The sequence below is a fragment of the Triplophysa rosa genome, linkage group LG20 (genome assembly GCF_024868665.1).
Source record: "Triplophysa rosa linkage group LG20, Trosa_1v2, whole genome shotgun sequence".
In the NCBI taxonomy this organism is placed as follows: Eukaryota; Metazoa; Chordata; class Actinopteri; order Cypriniformes; family Nemacheilidae; genus Triplophysa; species Triplophysa rosa.
In genome coordinates this window covers 6,165,931-6,187,903 of record NC_079909.1, presented here as the reverse complement: position 1 = coordinate 6,187,903, position 21,973 = coordinate 6,165,931, and the positions used below count along the sequence as shown (strand labels likewise).

At 38.2% G+C, this 21,973-nt stretch overlaps 1 protein-coding gene across 1 annotated transcript; it reads left to right on the top strand.

Moving 5' to 3' along the window:
• Nucleotides 1-1,084: 1,084 nt before the first annotated feature.
• On the top strand, nt 1,085-21,653 carry ano8b (anoctamin 8b). Its single transcript, XM_057361988.1, has 17 exons — nt 1,085-1,531; nt 5,709-5,819; nt 6,230-6,362; nt 6,644-6,782; nt 10,246-10,342; nt 10,600-10,716; nt 11,812-11,939; nt 12,064-12,225; nt 12,322-12,474; nt 12,684-12,810; nt 12,983-13,038; nt 13,476-13,550; nt 13,933-14,658; nt 15,677-15,868; nt 15,970-16,101; nt 16,682-16,792; nt 17,258-21,653. The coding sequence occupies exons 1-17, from the start codon at nt 1,375-1,377 to the stop codon at nt 17,948-17,950; spliced, it is 3,309 nt and encodes a 1,102-aa protein (XP_057217971.1). The 5' UTR covers nt 1,085-1,374; the 3' UTR covers nt 17,951-21,653.
• Nucleotides 21,654-21,973: the final 320 nt, after the last annotated feature.

Genomic DNA, 21,973 nt, shown 5'->3' with positions numbered 1-21,973 from the left:
CTCCGTTTTTAAAAATGTACAAAAATCATGTTTTTTATTGTGCATTCCAATTAATAGCAATCAAACGGCAGTTGATTTGGTTTTATTTAAGCCATAATAACAAAAAATACAGCTAACTAACACAATAAAACCATGATAACATAATACAAAGCATGTATTTTGAAAAACTTAAAAAACAGAGTAATCTCTTTTTGGAAACAAACTCTTCATTTTTAGAAAACTAAGCCACTGTGAGTTAAATCTCAACTAAAGTGCAGAACCACATGACTCCTATAACTGCACATTCAGTATGGTAATAGCACTGTTGCTTTTTTGCAGAGAGAGGTAAAATAGATATTTCTTTCCATAGTTACGCCTTGCTAAAATATTCATCTGGGCAGATATTTTTTGCCTTAATTAATAAATAATTTCCTGCTTCATCCTTTTGGACAGTCTTATTTTAGCCCCACAGAAATACAAATGAAAGAATGTATCCACAAATACGTTCCTAATACCCATGTTATGAACATTTTGTATTACATAAGAACATTGTATTTTATTTTATCTCATTTCTTATGAATTATGTTTTGACATTTGTTGACATTTGTTGGGTGTGACGTTTGTTACTTTTAAAAGCTATTAATTAACAATTTATGGTTACAAAATGTATAATTATTATTATGCCTTTTTATGTTTAAATTCAAGATTTTTTTGTACAAAAGAAATAGAAACCTGCTACATTATAATTTGATTATTTGGTAACCTATAGCCTAAGCCTAAAGGCTGTGTCATCTATTCTATTAAACTCGTCAAATAAAATAAAAATGAAAATAAAAATGTCAAATTCTGTGAAACTTGTGAAAACGTGGGGGAAAACAGACGTTATGCTTAATTTCTTAAACATATATAGCCTATATATATATATGCCCATTTTTGGATGCTTTAGCATGGTTTCTAATGCACAAACGAGTCGATCAATACACTCCTGCTGACGTCAGCCAGCTATGTGCATGTGCACACACTAATGCATATGTGCATTACACTTTCCAGCGTGTGTAGGGTATATGTCTGAGTGTCTAAATGGAACAAGTGGTAAGACAGACGTGCAAAGAGAGAGACAGAGAGAGAGAGAGAGAGAGAGAGAGAGAGAGAGAGAGAGAGAGAGAGAGAGAGGCGGTGTGTTTCTTCTCCTCTTCTTTGTCCCTCCTCCTCCACCACAGTTCTCCTCCTGACGCCGCAGTCAGTCTGTCCTCCTCGCATCCCGCTGCACACACAGGATGACTCACAACAACCTTTACTTCCCCCTAACCTTCATTTAACCCAGCCGGTGTGTATCCACACACACACTACGCCCCGTTTACAACATTCACTCCCCGCTGAAACGGCGGCGGAAGCATGATATCCGACCCGGCGGCGGCGGCAGCTGCTGCATCATCGGCGAGCAACGGCGGCGACGGCGAGAACGCGCGGCACAGACACCGAGCGCACGGAGACGCGGAGCGGAGCGAGCAGCCGAGCGCAGTCCCGCAGCCCACATCATCCGGAGTTTTGGGTGAGTATCGACATCATGTACGGCGCGGGGAGAGGAGGGGAATACAGGCGGGACAGGTGGATGTGACGATATCGGAGGGCGTACGGAGAATGAACAATGCGGGGCTTTGTTATGCTGTCTGCCTCTTATGTCCGTTATGATGCTCGTGCATGCGTTAAACCCGTATTTCGCCGTTTCCTAGCGGACTGCTGTTGTGTCTGTGGCCTACGGAAGGTCATGCCGTTTATCACGACAGCATCACTAAAATGCTCCGACACATGAGGAGATTCAATCTGCGGGCCATGCGCTACTTTTTACACACGATTACACCATTTTGGGGGGGCATAAGGACGTGGTCAAGTCCTCTCTTGCGCTTTTAGCGCTGAATTCGTTTATGTTTTGAATTATAGTTGCACGAGGGGCCTTTTGTTGTGGTTGGACTTGTGTCTAGTTCACTTGGCTGAAGTGCTTTCATTGGGTGTTCCTGGAGTGATTGTTTTGGTGTTATCCTGCAGTGTGATGCAGTGGGTTTAGGACATCTGTAGTGGGGCAGATATGCTCTCAGCTCCATTTAACTCAACCATTAGCTACTGATATGATGTCATTGGCCCAGCTGTTATTTCATAAGCTCATGTGATGTTCAGCTAAATGTGTGGCCTCACCTATATAGTGATGGATGACAATTTCACAAACTCGTTGTGGTATCATAAATCATATTTATTAGAGATGTGCTACTTTGTCAACAGTACCCGTACAAATCTGTCACATGAGTAAAATGGAAAAACAAATCTAAAGCTCAGACCAAGAGCTTGGGCGAATGAAGTGTCAGGTAGACATACAGCTCTGGAAAAAAGGAGGATACCTGTATTGTACATGTACAACATTACAGTGTCTGTTGAATTTCAACAAAAAATAAACCTCAGGAGTAACACCCAACAGCAATATGAAAGCTGTGATTAAGTGCTTAAAAACATTTGTATTTTATTGTTGAAAAGTGAATATCGTCACTGTCCTTCTGGAACCTCGGATGTGCAAATTCACTGTTTTTCAGGAATTGGAAAAAACACTGTACTTTCTGTATATGATTAAATACTGTGTTGTCAACGTTGACAAGCACTTTTTAATACTTTTTATTTGTTTAGATATTTTTGCAAAACCCAGTGACAAACATGAAGTGTGACTAATAATAATGCTAATACGAAATATGGAGGACAGCGGCGATATGAACTTGTTTTCTTTGTTGAAAACAAATACAGCTTTTTTGACCGATTCTGCAAATAAACAAACCAAAAACAACATTTTTATCAAGAATTTTGAGGAAATGTTGTGGGTAGTTCAAAGAATTACCTAAACAAAAAATATTGTTTTACCTAAACGCATACCTATAAATAGTAAATTCTAAAAAAAAAAAAAGTTTGGAGTGATCTCATTTTTTTTTTCAGAGGCGCATGTGTTCATGAAAGCATCGGCTCACCCAAATATGATTTTTTTTTCATAATTTACTCACACATGAGATTCAAAGTTATTGACGTGGATCTGCTTTTTACATAGATATATTGACATTGACACCATTTTCATATTTGTGTGAAGTATTATTTTATCCCTTCTGACATTTAGTTTCTGTAAACCTCGTCAGTGAATATATTTTTTTTGTAGGACCACACATGTTTTTCTCCATTATAAATGCACGTATTGAACCTACAGAATAACACTATAGTTCAGATTTTATGATGTTCAGATTTACTGTTCCATCAGTGTGTTTTATCTTCAGTATTTCTTTCCAGCAGGACTTATTGCTATTTTACCATATTGTCATCATACGTGATGTCAGTTTCATCAAACTCTATTACGTGTATTGCGGTTTGTATTATAATTTGTCTCGGTATTCAGTAGTTGTACTCAAGTGGCAAAGCTCGTATTCAAACTCAGACCCATTCAGTCATTCATAATTTCTTCATTCACAATGCCTCATTCATATGAGCACATAACTGGTGCATCACAAGAATTGCTTCCGAATAGGACTAAAAATATTTCACAGTTATAGATGAAACGTTTGTTGTCAAGTGTAAGTACCAGTCACCTTTTCTGCAACAACACACAGGCCTGTGTTTGTTTCATGTGTTTTGGAGTCTAATATGTACAGAAGGACAGAACTCTGCTAGAAGGGCATGTGACGTATGTGCCTCATGGTACGTTGATCCAGCCCTGGTGTGATGCAGAGTTTGAAAAATGAGTTTCTATTGCCTCAAATATTATCTGCTTTTACAGACGACTCTCTCTAAACAGTATCTATTTAATATAAGCCTTTGGTTATGTGGCTTTTTTGCATCACAAATGCTTGTCTTCTACAGAACAAGCCTCTCTATTCTAATTTCGGGTCTCCTAATTTCTCTCCTCCACAGTATCTTGCATCTTCTGACCCTGCAGTAAATTTCCAGGTGACCCTGTTCTTATCATCTAGTAATTACCAGAGTTTTTGGCACAGTGAAAGTAAGAAGGATTGCAGGTTTACAGTACAGTTCTTTCATCTTCTGTACCTTTTCATTTATGGAATAGGTCTTAGCTCCACTTTATAATGTCTGGCTTCCAAGAGCCCTCTGATAGCAAATGTGCACTTAGGATGGTAAATTACCGCAGCGTTTGAAAACGATCCAAATATGGAGATTATTTTCATTGATACTGTATTTTTTTATCTTGTTTCCTTCTTCTTCCATGATCTCGGAGTGAAGATGTTTAGCATTACGGCAGCATGGGATCACTACTGCATTAGGCTTAGCACCGGCTAAAAATAAAGTTTATGTAGTTCTAGGAAAGCGAGCCAGTGAGAGCCGATTGCTGATTGGCCGTCTCAGAGGTGCCTACTAGTGACTCGGATGTTTCGTGAGACGATACGCCTGACTTCAGACAATGCAGTAATAACATCTGTTCTGACTGTTTGCATATGTTCGCAAAAGAAAGAGAATTTATAATGTGGAACTTTTTGTTACGTCTCTTGACGTTTGTGTGAGGATGACATTGAGGCTTGTTTATATCTTTTTATGAGACTGCTTTGCCGTCAGAACATGCCTGTCCTGATCTGTCACCGAACATAAAAGCTCTTATAATCTCAGGTGTAGATATTTGTGCTTCGGTGACGGCAATATCTTCAGAAGATAGAATTTTTTAGGAAGTTCTCTGGATCGTGACCTGAGATTGTGATTGTGGTCATTGCATGTCGACTGTGTCCCACTTTCTGAAGGTCATGCATCAGTGAGCACAAAGCCTCTCAGGAAAACATTCAGGACAGCGGCACAATGTCAAAGATGGGCCTGAAGTCAGTGTGCTGGATTCAATGTGAAGTCAACATTGGTAGTTGCTTAGTGCACGTTTTTGGGCTTATTAGTTGTTAGTATGTACTAATTTAGTACCACTGTATATATTGTATTGTATGTGAATAAGTATTTACTGTATGTATAAAATTTCAAAATTATTTTTTAGTTTTTCTGATTGTACTATTTATAGGGATGTGTTTAGGTAAAAATATAATTTACGTTTCATTCTGTGAGTGTGAACTACTAACAATATTTCTCTCAAATTTCAAATAAGAATACTGTTTCTATTTGCATTTATTTTCAGAAAATGAAAACTGGAGAAACAGGTGAAAATAACAGAAAAGATGCTCTGTATATCTGTATGACCTCAAACACTGCAACGAAAACAAGTTCATATTCACTTTCAAGCAATACTACAGTAATATTTCTACATGTGTTTAGGAAAAGTTTGAAATATTTTTTATGTGATAACCCTGATTTGTCAGTTTTCATGCGTCTTATCATGCTGTCAGTCTTTCACATTGCTGTTGACTTTATGTCACTCCTGAGGTATGTATTGTGTATCGTGTATGTATTTTGCCAGTATTAGGGCAATTTTCTGAATTTTTTATTTATTTGTAGTCATACTACCTACCCAGGCACTCTGAGGTTATTGTTTATATTCAGCCACTGTACGGTGTGTTGTCAGGACTCCAGCACTCAGTTCTCAGTTATGTCTGATCCTCTCATGTTTCAAGGGGAATGAGAGTGACATTTAAAGCTGGCACTGAGAGCGTGAGGAAAGAATCAAACGCTTGCTGTGGGTCTGTTTGTCCGTAGCAACATGACAAAGTGACTGACAGTTTCAATTCCCCACTACTCATCTCTCTCTGCGCTTTGTTTCTCAGATAAGCTGTTTGGAAAGCGACTGCTGCAGGCCGGGAGACACATCATGTCCCATAAATCCTGGATGAAGACAGTGCCCACAGAGAACTGTGACGTCCTTATGACTTTTCCAGGTGCTTTAAATCTCTCTCGCTCTTATTTTCAGTCTTACCTTCACTCCTCTTTTCTATTTCACTAGTATTAAACCTAAGTAAGCAACAATGAAAGGACCTGAGCCATATCTAGGGGTTCGGATGTTTGACTTGGGACAAAAAGAGACCACCAGATATTTTTAATTAAACAACATTGAACCCGATTGAATTCCATTGTATGGACACAAAACCACTGAGAAATTTCACAACATATATTCTTTTGTGTATCACAGAAGAAAGAGTCATATACAGGTTTTGATTGACATGAGAGTGAATAAATGATGACTGAATTTTTTTAGGGGGGGTGAACGATCACTTTAATTCAGCCGCATATCCAAACACAATGGATGGAAATGGTTATATGAGATGTATTTACATTTGTCTTCTATCAGACAGCACAGATGACCACACGCTCCTTTGGCTTCTGAACCACATACGGCTCAGCATCCCTGAACTCATCATCCAAATCCGCCATCACAAACAGACCAGAATGTATGCCTTCTTCGTCACGGCAACATACGAAAAGTAAGGAAGAAACAGGGGTTGTGTTTGATTTCTGAGTGTTCTTTTGTTTATACATGTTTTTACACCCTGGTTTGACTGTGTGTGACATTGTAAAGGTTGAAAGGGATGTTTGAAAAGCCTTAGATAGCGCTGATGTTAGTTTTGTAAGTTGCAATTAAAAGTCATATTGAAACGGTTGCTAATGTGATGTTTATGGACATGTTCAAACATGATAAACCCGATGGGTTACCTTTACATTTGTTGTGGTTTGGGATTTATTGAAGTATTTTTTGTGACTGTAGTCTTTTACGAGGGGCTGAAGAAATGGGAGTGCAGAAACCTGTGAAGCCGGAGTTTGGAGGTGGATCTCGCAGCTTCTCCTGTGAGGAAGACTACATCTACGAGAACATTGAGAGTGAACTGTGTTTCTTCACCTCACAGGTCATTCACTGTACTGAGCATCAAACTGTTGACTGTGACCACACCAAAATCATTTAAAGGTCCACCCTGTTGAAACAAAACAGCATATGCTGGTTTGGTATGTTTTGATGCTGGTTTGGTGGTTTGTGCTGGTCCTTCAAAAAATACCTAACCCAGCATGCTGTTTTGTTTCAACAGGGCAGTGTATGAAATTTAGCGGCATCTAGTGGTGAGGTTGTGAACTGCAACCAACGGCTCACTCCACCCATCCCTTTCGAAGCACTACGGTGGCTGACACAGAACTAAGATGTCGTCACGTTTTCGCTTTTTTGCCGAAGGAAATAATGTATTTACAAAACGCGCTCTGTAGAGCAGTTTGTCCGTTTAGGGCTACTGTAGAAACAACATGGTGATTTCCATGCAAGGGGACCCGGTATGTAGATAGAAATCGCTCATTCTAAGGTAATAAAAACATTACGCTTCATTATGCAGGGTTTTTCGTATATTGAGGGGTTTTTTGCGGCCGCCAAAACGAATTTTTGCCCCGCCAAAGATTTATTTGATCATTGAATGTGATTTATGAGCAATGTGGATAACTGCAGGAAAGAACGAACGGATAGCGCAGGCATGCACTCTCTCTCTGTGTTTGACTTCATTCTGTGTTGCGCAGACCCATCGGCATATGATGTGAAGTAGCTCCGGAACCAGACGGCATCGTATGCTTATGTCAGATTCGCGTCCTAGTGACTCCTTTGAACCGATTCATTTTAATGAACGGTTGAAACAACTGATATATCAAACACATAGTCATTAATTACTAGTTACTAATTACATATTCAACAGTTTAATTAGATTACTGTACAAATTACTCTCTCCAAAAAATATTTATTTACTAATTACTTTCTATATCCTACATCAACCTTGATAAGAATTGATTCAAGGATAGAAATAAAACGGCTTATCTAATTCATTCAAATAAAGAACTGACCAAAGTATTACAAATGTGAGAATTACACATTAAAGCACAGATTTTAAAGTTAGACTTTGAATTTTGATGTCATTTCCACTATTGCACACACATATATTACACAAAGTATTTAGTTTAATTACATCAGAAGTAACTGTAATTAAATTACAGGGAAAATTAGAGTAACCCTTACTTTACTGTTTCAAGGGAAAAGTAATTAAATTACAGTAACTCATTACTTAGTAACTAGTTACACCCAACACTGGTAATATAATTATATATCAATGTAATTATCAAGTCATAGGCCATTGGAAAAATACAGCTTTTTGCAAAAAGGGCAAGAAAGGAGGTTGTGGGAGTGACAGGTAATATCTGTGTCACATAATTTCATACCCATTATATAACTTGGAAAAGGTGTGTAAAACTAAATAATAACAACCGAATAAAATGACAAATCAAATGGTTTGTTTGCCTTTATTCTGGATTTAATATCGGTATTGGACAGTCACAGTTCAAGTGTAGGGTACGTTTAACTGTATGTGAACGACAGTGTTCGTCAGCCACCACCGAAGACCAATTTTGACCCAGGAAAAACCCTGATTATGTAAGGTCTTTATACACCTCTGAAGACATAGTTATATTCTATTATTATTAAATTATATTGGATTTCTGTCTATAGATCCTCCAAAAAATTACACTTTGGACCTTTAAAGGGGTCATATGACACGGCTAAAACTAATATTATTGTTTGTTTTAGATGTAATGCAATGTGTATACACGATTTAAAGGCGCAGTTCTTGAAAATCAGCGGCCACTAGCGTTGTATTATAGTTTTGCAACGAATCTCTGAGTCATTTGCTCACCCCTCCCTTTCGAATTACGATGGTGGCCGCAACAGTAAAAAAAGATGCCGTCTACTGAGACAGCGGATAACAGTGATACAAGCAACGATGTTTCTTTGCAAAGGTAAGGCAATATATTAACGTAATTAATCATTTAACATGTATTCTACTGCGAAAGTTACTGTTACAATTCTATAATTAGATATATTTCTTGCGTGCTATCTAGTACACGCTGAGAGTAGTGAAGTAACTAAAGTTAGCTAATCGTAAATAGCAACGCTGTTCAAAGCGTTTGATCTGACAGCGACATAGGCAGTTAGGTGTAAGATAGAAGACGTTTGTCTCCCCCTTTGTAAAGTCAGGAACAACCGGAGTACGTACCGCAGGGACGGAAAAACATTATTATTCGGAGGTTATATGGCCATTCGTATAAAATGCTAACGTTACCATTTCAACAAAACAGTTGTTTGGTAAACATTGAAAAAGTGGAAACATTGAAAATGTTGAATTATCTTACCAGTCTAGCAGAAAACAGGCAACTTCGGCGTCGCCTTGAAAGCATTTGTCTTTCAACAGTGCCTTCCATCTGGTAATAGAAACACCGATGTTTATCCTGGATTTCTGCCGCCGTTTGTCTCTAATTCGTCTGGCAGCATCACGTTTGCGCTTCTTTGACGACGGAGATTCACGCTCTGTCGGCGCTTGTGCACAATACGCATGGTCCTCCATTTTATCAAAACTTCTAAGACAGAACAATCAATTGCTTCAGCTAGACGACGACGACTACTCCTCCTCCTCGCCGTACTACGACTTACTACTTTGTGCGTCTTCAACTCAGTGATAACGCAAGCTGCGTCTAAAAACACACACAAAGACCAACATATACGAAACGCGCTCTGTAGAGCTGTTTGTCCGTTAGAGCTTACTGTACAAAACATGGCTGCGCAACATAACAAATTCCATGTAGATAGGCCCGCTCCCTATGTAGATACAACTGGTTTATTCTAAGGTAATAAAAACATCACTTTTCTTTACGTAAGGTTTTTATACACATCTAAAGACACAGTTTTGTATGTTATATTGCATTTCTGTTAATAGATCATACAAAACATCCCACACTGTACCTTTAAGGTTCAAAAACTCTGTGTTTTCCACATACCGTGCATGTTTGTATTTCTTCTTTGCCCCACCTTTCTGAAACGCACAGAAAAGCGAGGTGTGCTATGATTGGCCAGTTAACCAGTGCGTAGTGATTGGTCGAATACTGCAAGCGTGTGAGGGAAATGTAACGCCTCTTACCATATTTGGAACATCAGGTTCCAAAGCAATCGTACTGACAGGTACGCCCACCATACTTGCGTATACATTTGGGCGGTCTTAGTCAAATCATACCACAAACTGACGTAAATTTGTGGGGACGTTTCAGGCAGGTCTGGGTGAGCATTCGCTTTTAGATAGAATGCATATTTTGTTCCGACACTTAAATTTTTGCAATTTTACGTGTCTAATACATGCATGGGCAACTTATAACACACCAAAGACACAGAAGAACACGTATTCGCGCCATATGACCCCTTAAAAAAAAAAAGGAAACCAGTTGCTTAATATCTATAACTACAATAGTCCAGCAGTAGTATTGCTTTACAATGGAACCTTATTCTTCATTTTATCGCAGGAACGTCAAAGCATAATCAAACACTGGATGGACAATCTCAGAGCTAAACAAGGGGAGGCCCTTCACAACATTCACTTCCTGGAAGGGCAGCCAATCAGTGAGTTCCTCTCTGTAGACTTCCTGAAAGCCCTTATAAGTATGTGCCTGATCTGTACCAGTGGCCTGTATGTATGTATATGTTATCCATACCTGTGCAATATTGACGCAGTTATGGTGGTGTCTGTTTTGTGCAGACTCCTTTGACAGATGTAGTGAGCATTTCTAAAAAAGAAAGTTTTACCTACCGAAGTTTTGAATACCTGTTCATGTTGTGTTTGTGTGTTAGTGAGCGTGCACTGTGTGTGTATGTTCCAGTTCCCGAGCTGAGGGCGCGAGGCGTGATCCAGCAGGTCTTCCCACTTCATGAGCAAAGGATTCTGGGACAGCTGATGAAGTCATGGGTGCAAGCTGTGTGTGAAAAACAGCCACTTGGTTTGTAGTTCAACATTGATACATGCATATAGGTTTCTTTTTTTTATGAAATGGTGATGCTGTGAAAAATCAAAATGGGTGATTCTCACAAAATCTCGGTTTCATGATCTCAAACATGATTCGCATCAACACATTTCCTTTTTATTAATTAAAAACGAGGTATAACATGTTAAAAAGCATTCATTCACTTTTACCGACAGTTTAACCCAATTTAGACTTTTTTTTTACAAAAAATTCTCATTACCGTAACCATTTAAAACAGTCAATTCCGTAGCCTGTTTTGCTAAAAAAAAAAAAGCAAAGCCATGATGTCTAATCAAGTTTTTATTAATCGTACATAATAAGACATTAAGGAAGTATATTTTAATAGAAAATTAAACATGTTACATTTTTTTAAATGCGGGAAAACTACCTGTATCGGTAATGAGAATGAAAAGTCCTGTACACAGCGTGACGAGAGAATATTAAGCTTTTAACTAGAAAAATATAAAGTAATTTGTTAACCTGTTAGCCGTTTGAATTGTACTGGAGGATGTGTTTCTGTAAACAAAATCAAACTTCATGTAAATATCTTTGTGTGTGTGTGCAAACAGTCCTTTAAAAATATTACGGAGGTGATAATATCAGTCATGGACAACTCTTTTTTTCCACTATTTCTTCATTTATATTATACATGAATATTTTGTCGATACTTTTTTTGTCATTTGAGAACATCTAAACGAACATCCAGTTGTTTTTAAGAATATTTTAATTTTACTCTGTTTAAACTACAACATATCATGCAATCAGACATATCAGGACGCGTTACGGTAATGAGAATTTCAGCGGAAAAAGCAATAAAATACAAAAATAATTCATTTCTATGTTGATATTATGTACTGTGCAAGGTAGAAAACACATTTATGTTTAGTATGTTCATTTTTTGTGTCACTGAATGATATGTTTTATAATTAAAATCTTTACTGCCATGATGTTTCCGTCGTTTCGTGAGAATGACCCAAATAAACTTAAGGATTTCTGTTATTGTACTTACACCCTCAAATTCACAAAAATGTGATATGTGGAGTTTTGAACACTCTTTATTTTTCACATTAGATGACATTTGTGATTATTTTGGCGTAAAGATTGCCATGTACTTCGCCTGGCTGGGTTTCTACACCACGTCTATGTTGTATCCCGCTGTTATTGGCTTTGTTTTGTGGATGCTGACAGAATCAGATCAGGTATTGCACCACCCCATCATTCTCATTATATGATTCCTAAAGTATTTATTCATTCAAAAAATGAAACGTCTATATTTTCATGTACCATTGTTTGATTGATATTCATGTGTGTGTGTTGTCTCAGACCAGCAGAGACATCTGTTGTGTGGTATTTGCACTATTTAACGTGGTGTGGGCCACGCTTTTCCTGGAGCGCTGGAAGCGCAGAGGGGCGGAGCTTGCGTATAAGTGGGGTACACTGGACACACCCGCCGAATCGCTGGAGGAACCCAGACCTCAGTTCAGAGTAAAGACAAAGCGAAAAATACAGCTGAAGTTATTAGGGTGAAGTTATTAACTCTTTATGGCTCTTAAAATCTCATCAAATCTTTTTTTGTCTCAGGGTGTAAAGCGGTGCAGTCCAGTAACGGGCTGTGAGGAGTTTTATTACCCGCCTTGGAGGCGGAGACTGTTCAGATGGCTGGTCAGCTTTCCTGTCTGTTTATTATGTCTTTGCTTTGTATTTCTGGCCATGCTCATCTGTTTCGAGCTTCAGGTGAATTTTACAATCTCATACATGCATGCACACATATCCAAATACTGGTTTCCACATTACACTTTTTTAAAGGGATGTTCTGGAAGTTATATATTAGGTGATATGGGCGATTTAAATAGGGATGATTCAAAATGACTATATTTTACTATATTGGTGATTAGACATACATTTCATCTGATGTAAGTTGTAATGAATATGGTGGTCTTCAGGAATTTGTGATGGGAATTAAGGAGCTTCCTCGTGTAGCAAGATTTATCCCTAAAATCATGCTGGCCATCACTGTGACGGCGTGTGATGAGGTGTACAGAAAGATCGCCTGCTGGCTAAATGACATGGGTGAGTATATGACAAGATATCTTGACCTTTAGAAGGAGGACTGCAGGGCTGAATTGAGTTGGTCTGGACTTTCAGGATCCTGCACTCCAGAAACTCACAAGTGAAGAATGCTGTGCTGTTGTTAGACATCAGTGACGTGAATACTAATTTCCTAATCTGCTGTTTTCCACAGAAAACTACAGACTCCAGAGTGCCTATGAGAAAAATCTCATCATCAAAATGGTTCTTGTAAGTACTAATAAAAAATACAATGTACAGATAAATTATACATTAGTTAATATTCAGCAAATAACATGTTTTTGCAAAACATATGTAAAAAATATAGTAGTAGTTCACCCAAAAATGACTGTCATCATTTACCCACCCTCATGTCATTTCAAACGTGTATGACTTTCCATCTTCTGCAGAACACAAAAGAAGATATTTTGAAGAATGTTGAGAACAGTGGTACCCATTCACTTCTATGGACACGAAACCAATGCAAGTGAATGGGTACCACCATAACATTTGGTAAAATATGTTCTTTTGTGTACAGGAAATGATGACAGAATTTTCATTTTTGTGTGAATTGTCCCTTTAATTATTGAATTATTCTGTTGTCTGTGAATTAGAGGTACATTTCACTCTAAGTGAACTGTATGAAACTAATTGTTATCTCTTTGCAGTTTCAGTTTGTAAATTCTTATCTCAGCCTTTTCTATATTGGATTCTACCTCAAAGACATGGAGCGTCTGAAAGAGGTGAGGTGTGACCAGGTGAACACCTGCTCTGGTCTTTTTACACAAACACAGATCACTCAATAGTACATTCAGTCGGCTGGGCATCAGGATGGTTTGTCTGAGGATGATGGATGGATGTGAGGATATGTAGAGATGTAGATTGATAGGTGGATACTAAATCACATCCACAGACCACTTACACTGATGCACATGGCACACAAAACTGAAAGCACTTGTGAAAATTGAAAGCTTCAATTAAAAATTTAATACAATTTTCGGGATTTAAGTTGCACAGGTTTTTATCAGTCTGCCAGGAAACCATGTTTTCATTCTGTAGCCTATTTTTAACTTTTGGATTGACAGAAATTCATTTTTAATGTACAATGTGTTCCTCTTGCTGTAGATGCTGGCCACGCTTTTGATCATCCGTCAGTTCGTGCAGAACTTGAAGGAGGTCCTGCAGCCGTACCTGGCGGAGCGACACCGGTTGGGCGACCTCACGCTGCGGGCCGTGTGGGAACTGCTGGTCTCAGCGCTGCTCAAGTACGGGCGACTTGCAGCAGGGCGAGCGCAAATCTCACCCAGCGACCCCACCGTGCCCGGGTCAGGTCTGCGAGCCTCACAGATGGGTGAGGAGGGCCCACATGAAAAGCGAGAACGTACGTGTTTGAACGGTGGCTGTGGTGTTCCAGATGAAGACGTGGAGGAGGAGCTTAAAGAGAGGAACAGCGACGAGGAGAGCGAGTCGGAGAGCCTCATCGATTGTGGACTGAAGTTACGTAAGGTCAGTTTCATTGAGAAGGTGGAGCGCAAGTCTGCAAGCTGTGTCGGCCCGGGAGATGACAGCTTCCTGGAGGAGGGCAGTCCGACTATGGTGGAGCGGGGCATGGATCCTGCCTCGATTTTCGAGATGTGTGATGATGAAGATGAAAACGGGGTGGCGGAGATGAAGGAACTGGCCGCTGAGCCACTCCAGACCAGCACGTCGGTCAGGATTAGGAAGAGGGGGCGGAGCCTGGAGAGATCGGACAGTAAGACGAAAATATATTCGTGGATGGATCTGCCCGAGGAGCAAGAAACAACAACACACACGCAGGCCGAGATCGAGAGCTGCATGCAAACATACCAGGTCAGAAAGTACAGATGCATGACGTGCATCAACACAAACTACAAACACCACATCATTTACCAACAAATTAATAACTCCTTTTTATTCCTTGCTGTAAATTAAAGATATAAACTAAGTTTTATATATACGCTATCTGGTGAAACAGAGGGTCTGTGAAAAAGTCTAGAGAATAACGGTTAAAAAAGTGAAAAATATGCTTTAATAAATAACACCACATTATTTATTTAATGTGTTATTATTTATTTAATCAATAGAAAAGAAAAGGCATTTTCTGGCAACCTTTTTCCACATAAAATTACATGTTTTTCTTGTAAATTTTCATTTTTTCTGTAATTTGACGATTGTATTTCACTGTAAAAGAAATCCCTTTAAAATAAATGTAAATAGTTTTTTCATGTGTTTCTTGTCAATTTGCAGTCTTTTTTTAAAAATATGTAAAAAAAAGCGATCAAATATATACAATTACATTTTTTTACAGTGGTTAATAATATGATTGAAATAACAAAAATAACTACTCATAAAAATAGATTACATTTGATTAAAGTAAATAAATAAAATTGTGAACTTAAACAAATTAATAATAATAAAATTGTATAATTATAATATTAAATATATATAATATTAAACTGAAAAATCTAGATATATTTCTTTAAACCTATGAAATGAAGTTGAAATTGAATAATTGAAATTAAATTATTTTGATGAGTTAACGTCATGGAAAAACGTGTTAACATGACTTATTGAGCACGTAAATAAATAATATATTTAACAGTACGTCACAATATAGTGAGAAAAAGTATACTTTAATAATGTAACTTAATAGAAACTAATTTTAGATTTATAATATTCACTTCCAGTTTATAAACTGATTGTTTATAAAGATGCCTTTCATAAGGATATCATACATATATACTGTAATAACCCTTGTTATAGATTACCTACATTTTATCGCCTGTCAGGCCCCACAGACTGACACACTTTCAGAATAACTTTTTAAATTCCCTAAATTGCTTTCCAGGACACATTTCAGGACTACCAGGAGATGTTCGTCCAGTTTGGATATGTGGTGCTCTTCTCATCTGCCTTCCCATTGGCCGCCATGTGTGCCCTCATCAACAACATCATTGAGATCCGCAGTGATGCGTTTAAACTGTGCACCAGCCTGCAGAGGCCTTTTGGCTTGAGGGTGGCCAGCATCGGACAATGGCAGGTTAGACTACACTGAGTACTCATGATAGAAATCAGGAAAATATGGAGCTGTTGTATACATGTGCAACAATGTTGTGTAAACAAACTGTGTCATTTGCACAGACAGTGATGGAAGCGATGGGTGTGATTGCCATCATAGTAAACTGCTATCTGATTGGTCAGTGTGGCCAGCTGCAGAGACTGTTTCCATGGCTTAGTCCTGAGATGGCCATAATCTCCATCGTCATCCTAGAGGTACATTACACACTCTCACAAGATCTATCAAGATCTGGCAACATTGTCATCATTTATTCACCCTCTTGTCATTTCAAACCTGGATTACTTTCTTTCTTCAGCAGAACGCGAAAGAAAGATATTTTGAAGAATGTTGTTAGCATTGTTTGTCCATTTAGGGCTGCTGTACAAAACATGGCGGCGAATTCAAATGTATGAAGGGCCGCTCTGTATGTAGATATAACAGCTTATTCTAAGGTATTACAAACATAACGGTTCATTACGTAAGGTCTTTATACACCTCTGAAGAAATAGTTTTGTATATTATATTGCATTTCTGTCAATAGATCCTCCTAAAAACCCCGTATTGTTCCTTTAATTATATCAAGGTTATATTCTCACAAAATGTTCTTTACATTATCTAAACTTATTTTATGGAGAATGGCTTTAGCTGGATTTTCACAGGCTGGGTCACATTTTGGGACACAATGTTTTTCTTATCTGTTCCGCTCTAGAAGACTATTCGATTTCTTGTCTGAGGACACATAAGAGAAATTACATACACTTATCTTCTTCTTTCTCTGTTTCACACCCTGAGCAGCACTTTGCAGTACTACTGAAATATGTCATTCATATTGCAATACCAGACATCCCCAGTTGGGTGAGAGAGGAAATGGCCAAACTGGAGTTTCAGCGCAAAGAGGCATTCAAGGTAAAAATCATATATTTAATATATTTCGGCGGCAACACATAAACAAATGTTATGTGGCCCAAACTTAACTTCTGGTAGACCTCCGGAAAGAATCAATAACTGTTGATTCATTTCAATTTAATTTAATTTAATACAGTTAATATACAATAAAATATGAATGTAAATTAATATTAGTAATAAAAAATAAAACAAATGGTTATATAATAACCAAACACAGACCTAGCAACATTATAGCAACCACCTGGAACACCCTAGTAACGCCCTAGAAACCCCACAGGACAAGCGTAGCAACGGCATAGCAACACTGTAAACCGCTCAGAACACTTAGCAATGTCCTGGTTAACACCCTAAAGAAGCACCTCTCATATTTTCCAAAGTAATAGTTAAAATATGTAAAAACGTTGTTGATGGCATAATAGTTTATATGTAAATGAGGATTCATTTCTGGTGTTGCTGTGTTTTCAGAAGCACGAGCGTCAAGCGCAGCAGCATTTCCAGCAGCAGCAGAGGAGAAAACGCGAGGAAGAGGAACGTCAGCGCCAGGCAGAGTATCAAGCCCGTCGCGACCGAGACGACGGCCGTTCGGACTCCTCAGGTGGCGACCACCACCACGACAAGAGCCAAAGTGGAAAATCCAGACCAGGGGGTGGAGGAGGAGCGTCAGGAGGGGAGAAACCCAAGCGTCCCAGCTCGCTTCTCGGCAACAATAACGTCATGAAACTGAAGCAGATCATCCCGATGCAAAGCAAGTTCTCTTCGGGCACAGCCCGTTCTCCGCAGTCGCCCACCGGGAGCGAACCCAAGCTACCAGGCTTCCTCAGTTTCAAGTTCCTCAAGTCTCCCGAGAACAGAAAGGAGGCGGCAACCGCTTCCACAAGCGCACCTGTAGTTCCTCCAGCGCAGGAGAGGATGGAGAGGTCCCAATCACCCAACAAATCCTTCAACCCTGGAAAACTCTTTAACTTTGGGAAGTCGGAAGGAGGAGCGTGCGTAAACGGGGCTCAGCCCTCGAAACCGGGGGATGGGGGACAGACGCAGGACAAGCCGTCTACAAAGTCCGACCTCAATGGGGTTCCGGATGAGATCCCATCCCCCTGTAGAGAGAATGGGGAGAATGGATCGTCATCTGACGTTGAGCCATCAGTCCCTAAAATGTAACAAGAAAACATCTCCAATAAAGCACCAGTGTGAGAATATACTTAGTAATGCAGAGGCAGTGAAAATGTGAGGTAGACGGTTTTCTGTGTAGAATCTGATCTGGGAGCTGTACATCAAAAAACACAGTTAAGGGGGAATTCACTAAGAGCAAATTGTGGCCAGTGATGACAGAGTTTATTTGCACACACTGTCCGCATAGGTTTAGCGTCCGATGCATTAGGGCTTTGTTCACACTGCACCAAAGTTTGATTTATTTTTTCAAAAAACAACCTTTTTAGGACCGATTTTTCAGATAAAATAATTTACAGATACCATATCCAGTATATGTACATTTGTTGCCGTAATAATGACTGCAACATGCATAATGCAGTGACACAAGAGAGAACAGATGTTATTGTGAAATAAAAGACAAAAAAACTAAAAATGAATTCCGTTTATGTCCATCATAAAATCTTGCTGTTGTGATGAACTCATGAGGTTCACCAGACCGTCAAAGCATCAACAGCATTACAGTATTTACACATTCATGCATTTGCTTTTTTCAAAATATTTAGTTTGTATAAGGCGTTACATATATCAAGCATTTAAAATAATTGAAATACAGCATATAAAACTAAAATAACTTTGCTTTTAATAACAATCAATCACAACAGACTTGCTATTCATCGTGTTGGAATTCGACACATCCTATATGACAACTAATGTACAATTACAGTATTTTTAACTCCACTTAAAAGGAACAGTTCACCCAAAAATAAAAATTCTGTCATCATTTACTCACCCTCAAATTGTGCCAAATCTGTATGTCTTTGTTCTGATGAACACAGAGAAAGATATTTGGAAGAATGCTTGTAACCAAACAGTTCTTGGCCACCATTGACTCCGATAGTAGGAAAAATGACAATGGTAGTCAAAAGTGCCCCAGAACTGTTTGCTGCCCTACATTCTTCAAAATATCTTCTTTTGTGTTCAACAGAACAAAGAAATGTATAAAGCAACTTGAGGGTGAGTAAATGATGACAGAATTTTCATTTTAAGGTGTTCCTTTAAAGGTTGCATTTATCTAAATATAGACATTTTTGCTGTTCAAACTACAGACAACAACGAAAAATATTTGGATAGTTGGATTTATCAGTAAATCAGATTTTTGCTGCCCGTCTGAACAAAGCCTAAAGAAATCAAGCTCAAACATGCCCACAAAATGAGTGTTGATCAGGGCAATTGCACCCTAGAGGTTAAAAATACACATGAAAACATATTCGCCTTTCCGTCACTTTTAAATAAATCATTGCGTCAGACAAATAGCACTAATGTTTGTGACTATCTGAGCCTCATTTGCATAGAAAGAAGGCGTGGCTCAGAGAAGAGTGATGATGAGGTCATTTACACAGGGTGCAGTGCTATACATGTTTAGGTTGGATTATGGCTAGACGTGATTAGCACGCATGGTATAAACAGCTGTACGAAATACAGCACACTAAAGTGTTCCAGCTGTTGAATTCACCCCTTAACAGGTAAAGCTTTGATTTATTCCAGAAGAACATGGTTGAAAAGACCCCTTCCACTCATTTATATACAGCACACATGCAATCCAAACAGAGCCAGTAATAATCCAAAATCCCACAACACTACAATAACTACATGTGGTTTCAACTGTGCGACTTTAGGCCTGAAAACAGCAGGTTTAGTAGAGCAATAGCAACTTTACAAGCAAAAAAGCGTACAGGTGGTTTAAATCCATACGAAAGAACAGGCCCTTAATGGCAATATTCTCATGTCAAATAAAAAGAGAAAAGATGAAAACTGCAAAGAGAAAACATGAGACGTGTATGTCTGTGATGTTTGTTTGTTTCATTTGTGTCGTTCTGCATTTCAACCCGCAATTCACAAATATCATTATAGCTCTGTTTCAAACCATAATATGCTTTATTCCTGCTGTTCAATATCTGATTGGAAACAAAAGTATCATTTTTTGCATATTAACAAAATACCCAGCTTCACCTTCAAAGCGTTCTTTTGAGTTTCCTGACTGGTAAAACACAGCAACATTGTCCCAACCAGTGGCATAAGTTTGGGTTTAAACTTGTCTGTTGTTCCAACCTAAGCCAAAAGATGAAGGCAGTGTTCAGAAAACCATTTTTATTTTTTTACTGAAGCAAAACTAATATTTATCTTCTTTGCACGTTATTTTTTAGCATGTGCATCTGTTTGGAGATATAGAGAAAACGCTAAAAGACATCAACATATTTGATTTACTAAATGTGTCCTGAGCAACCAAGGGAGTCTTACACAGTGCATTTGTTGCAAAATCCATGACACAGTGTCTCACCCTTTAAACGTTTTCGTTGAAGCAGTTCGATTTTTGTAAAATGATGGATATATTTTTCAGTTAAAGTCTATGAAAAAATGAGAGGTGCCTCAACAACAAATGGAAAATTACATTTTTACTTTGTAGTTTCATAGAAGACAACTATGCATATGTTCTTTGTTTGGTTGACTGGATTTGTCTAACAGAAGTTGCAATAATATTTTGGCCGGAATGGTGATTTGGAATTTGTCTTAAATTTGTTCAGAAAATGTTGAGTACAGTAATAGATCAATATGTTTTTAATTACTACATTTCATCAACAAAATGATGTGTTACTACAACAACCTGTTGTGAAACAGCTGTCTTAAATCCTAAATTTGACCTTAAATTAAGAATGTGATTTTATTGGACCCCGGTCACTTCAATGGTAAACATACAACCAGAGGCTGTTGCTTGTTTTAATGTAGCTGTCCATCACAGGCAAACATAATTTTCTCTTTTCTATATGCTCTGACAGTTATTCTCCACCAAATATAATACTTTCTACTTTGTTCACAAAATGATTCATTTTAATCAATTTCTCACCAACTAGGTCCTAACAAGAACATTTAGTTAAAAAGCTAATAACCTTGTGATATCATTTTTTTCTGTGTTGTTTCACGACAAAATCACTTGGTAGTAAACAGCCCCTGCCGTAACAGCAGCGTTCATATCCTTTGCTAGAAATAAGACGTATGCCATCTAAAATAATAATTTTTATGTACTATGACATTCTCTTTATAGCCAAAGTCCCTCAGCCCACATTGATTCACTGTAAGAGTAACTCAGGTCTCCTGACTGATACTGTGAGGAATCACATTCATTATAGAGGGGCAGAAAAAAATATTATTGTTTATTTGTTTGTTTGTTGTGTTGCTGATTCTGCAATATGATGGATGAAGGAAACTGTTGTAAATCTCTGAATGTGCTGTAGGGTTGTGTCATCTCTGTATGATCCGTCTACATTGTGGTCATCTTTACAGTACAGTTTAATGTCATCAGACCGTCAGCTCTGGCCTAATAACAGTCACATTTCTGTTGTCTTTGTTTGTTTAAAGAAGTGAGTAGTTAAGCTATTGATAGTTGGAAGACAGCATAGGTTTGTTGTGTAAGAACTGCTGTACATTCGGTCTAACTGTGAAATATGAAGTGATTGTGGTGAGAGGGGCCACAGATGTCCCTCTCTGAAGGCAACCTCACAAACCTATCATGAGCTCTTCCAATGTTCCACTGTAAAACTTTCTTTCTTAAAGAAAACAATATTAGGGGACGGATTACTTATTTCTTTTATTTTGTCATATTTTTGTAAGAATTGAAATGGGATAATAAAACAGATTTAAATTTATTGTTTTGTGAATCGTCTTTGTGAATGATGTACTGTTAGCTTGTGTTCTTTTTTAAGCTAAATATAAAGAACTAGACCAGCGTATGATGGGTTTAGTATAGCTACACTCTTAAAGGGACAGTTGACCCAAAGATGAAAATTCTGTCATCATTTAGTCACCCTCGAGTTGTTCCAAATCTGTATAAATTTCTTTGTTATAATGAACACAGAGAAAGATATTTGAAACAATGTTCTCAATTGTTCTGTGAAACACAAAGGAAGATATTTTGAAGCTATTTGGAAGAATGTTTGTAACCAAACAGTTTTGGGTAACCATTGACTTCCATAGTAC

Bases quoted from the DNA above. Each gene is read 5' to 3' on its own strand.
- ano8b (XM_057361988.1), top strand. From the start codon at position 1,375: ATGATATCCGACCCGGCGGCGGCGGCAGCTGCTGCATCATCGGCGAGC. The intron at 1,532-5,708 runs GTGAGTATCGAC...TTTGTTTCTCAG, and splicing joins CACATCATCCGGAGTTTTGG to ATAAGCTGTTTGGAAAGCGA. The intron at 10,717-11,811 runs GTTTGTAGTTCA...TTTTCACATTAG, and splicing joins GTGTGAAAAACAGCCACTTG to ATGACATTTGTGATTATTTT.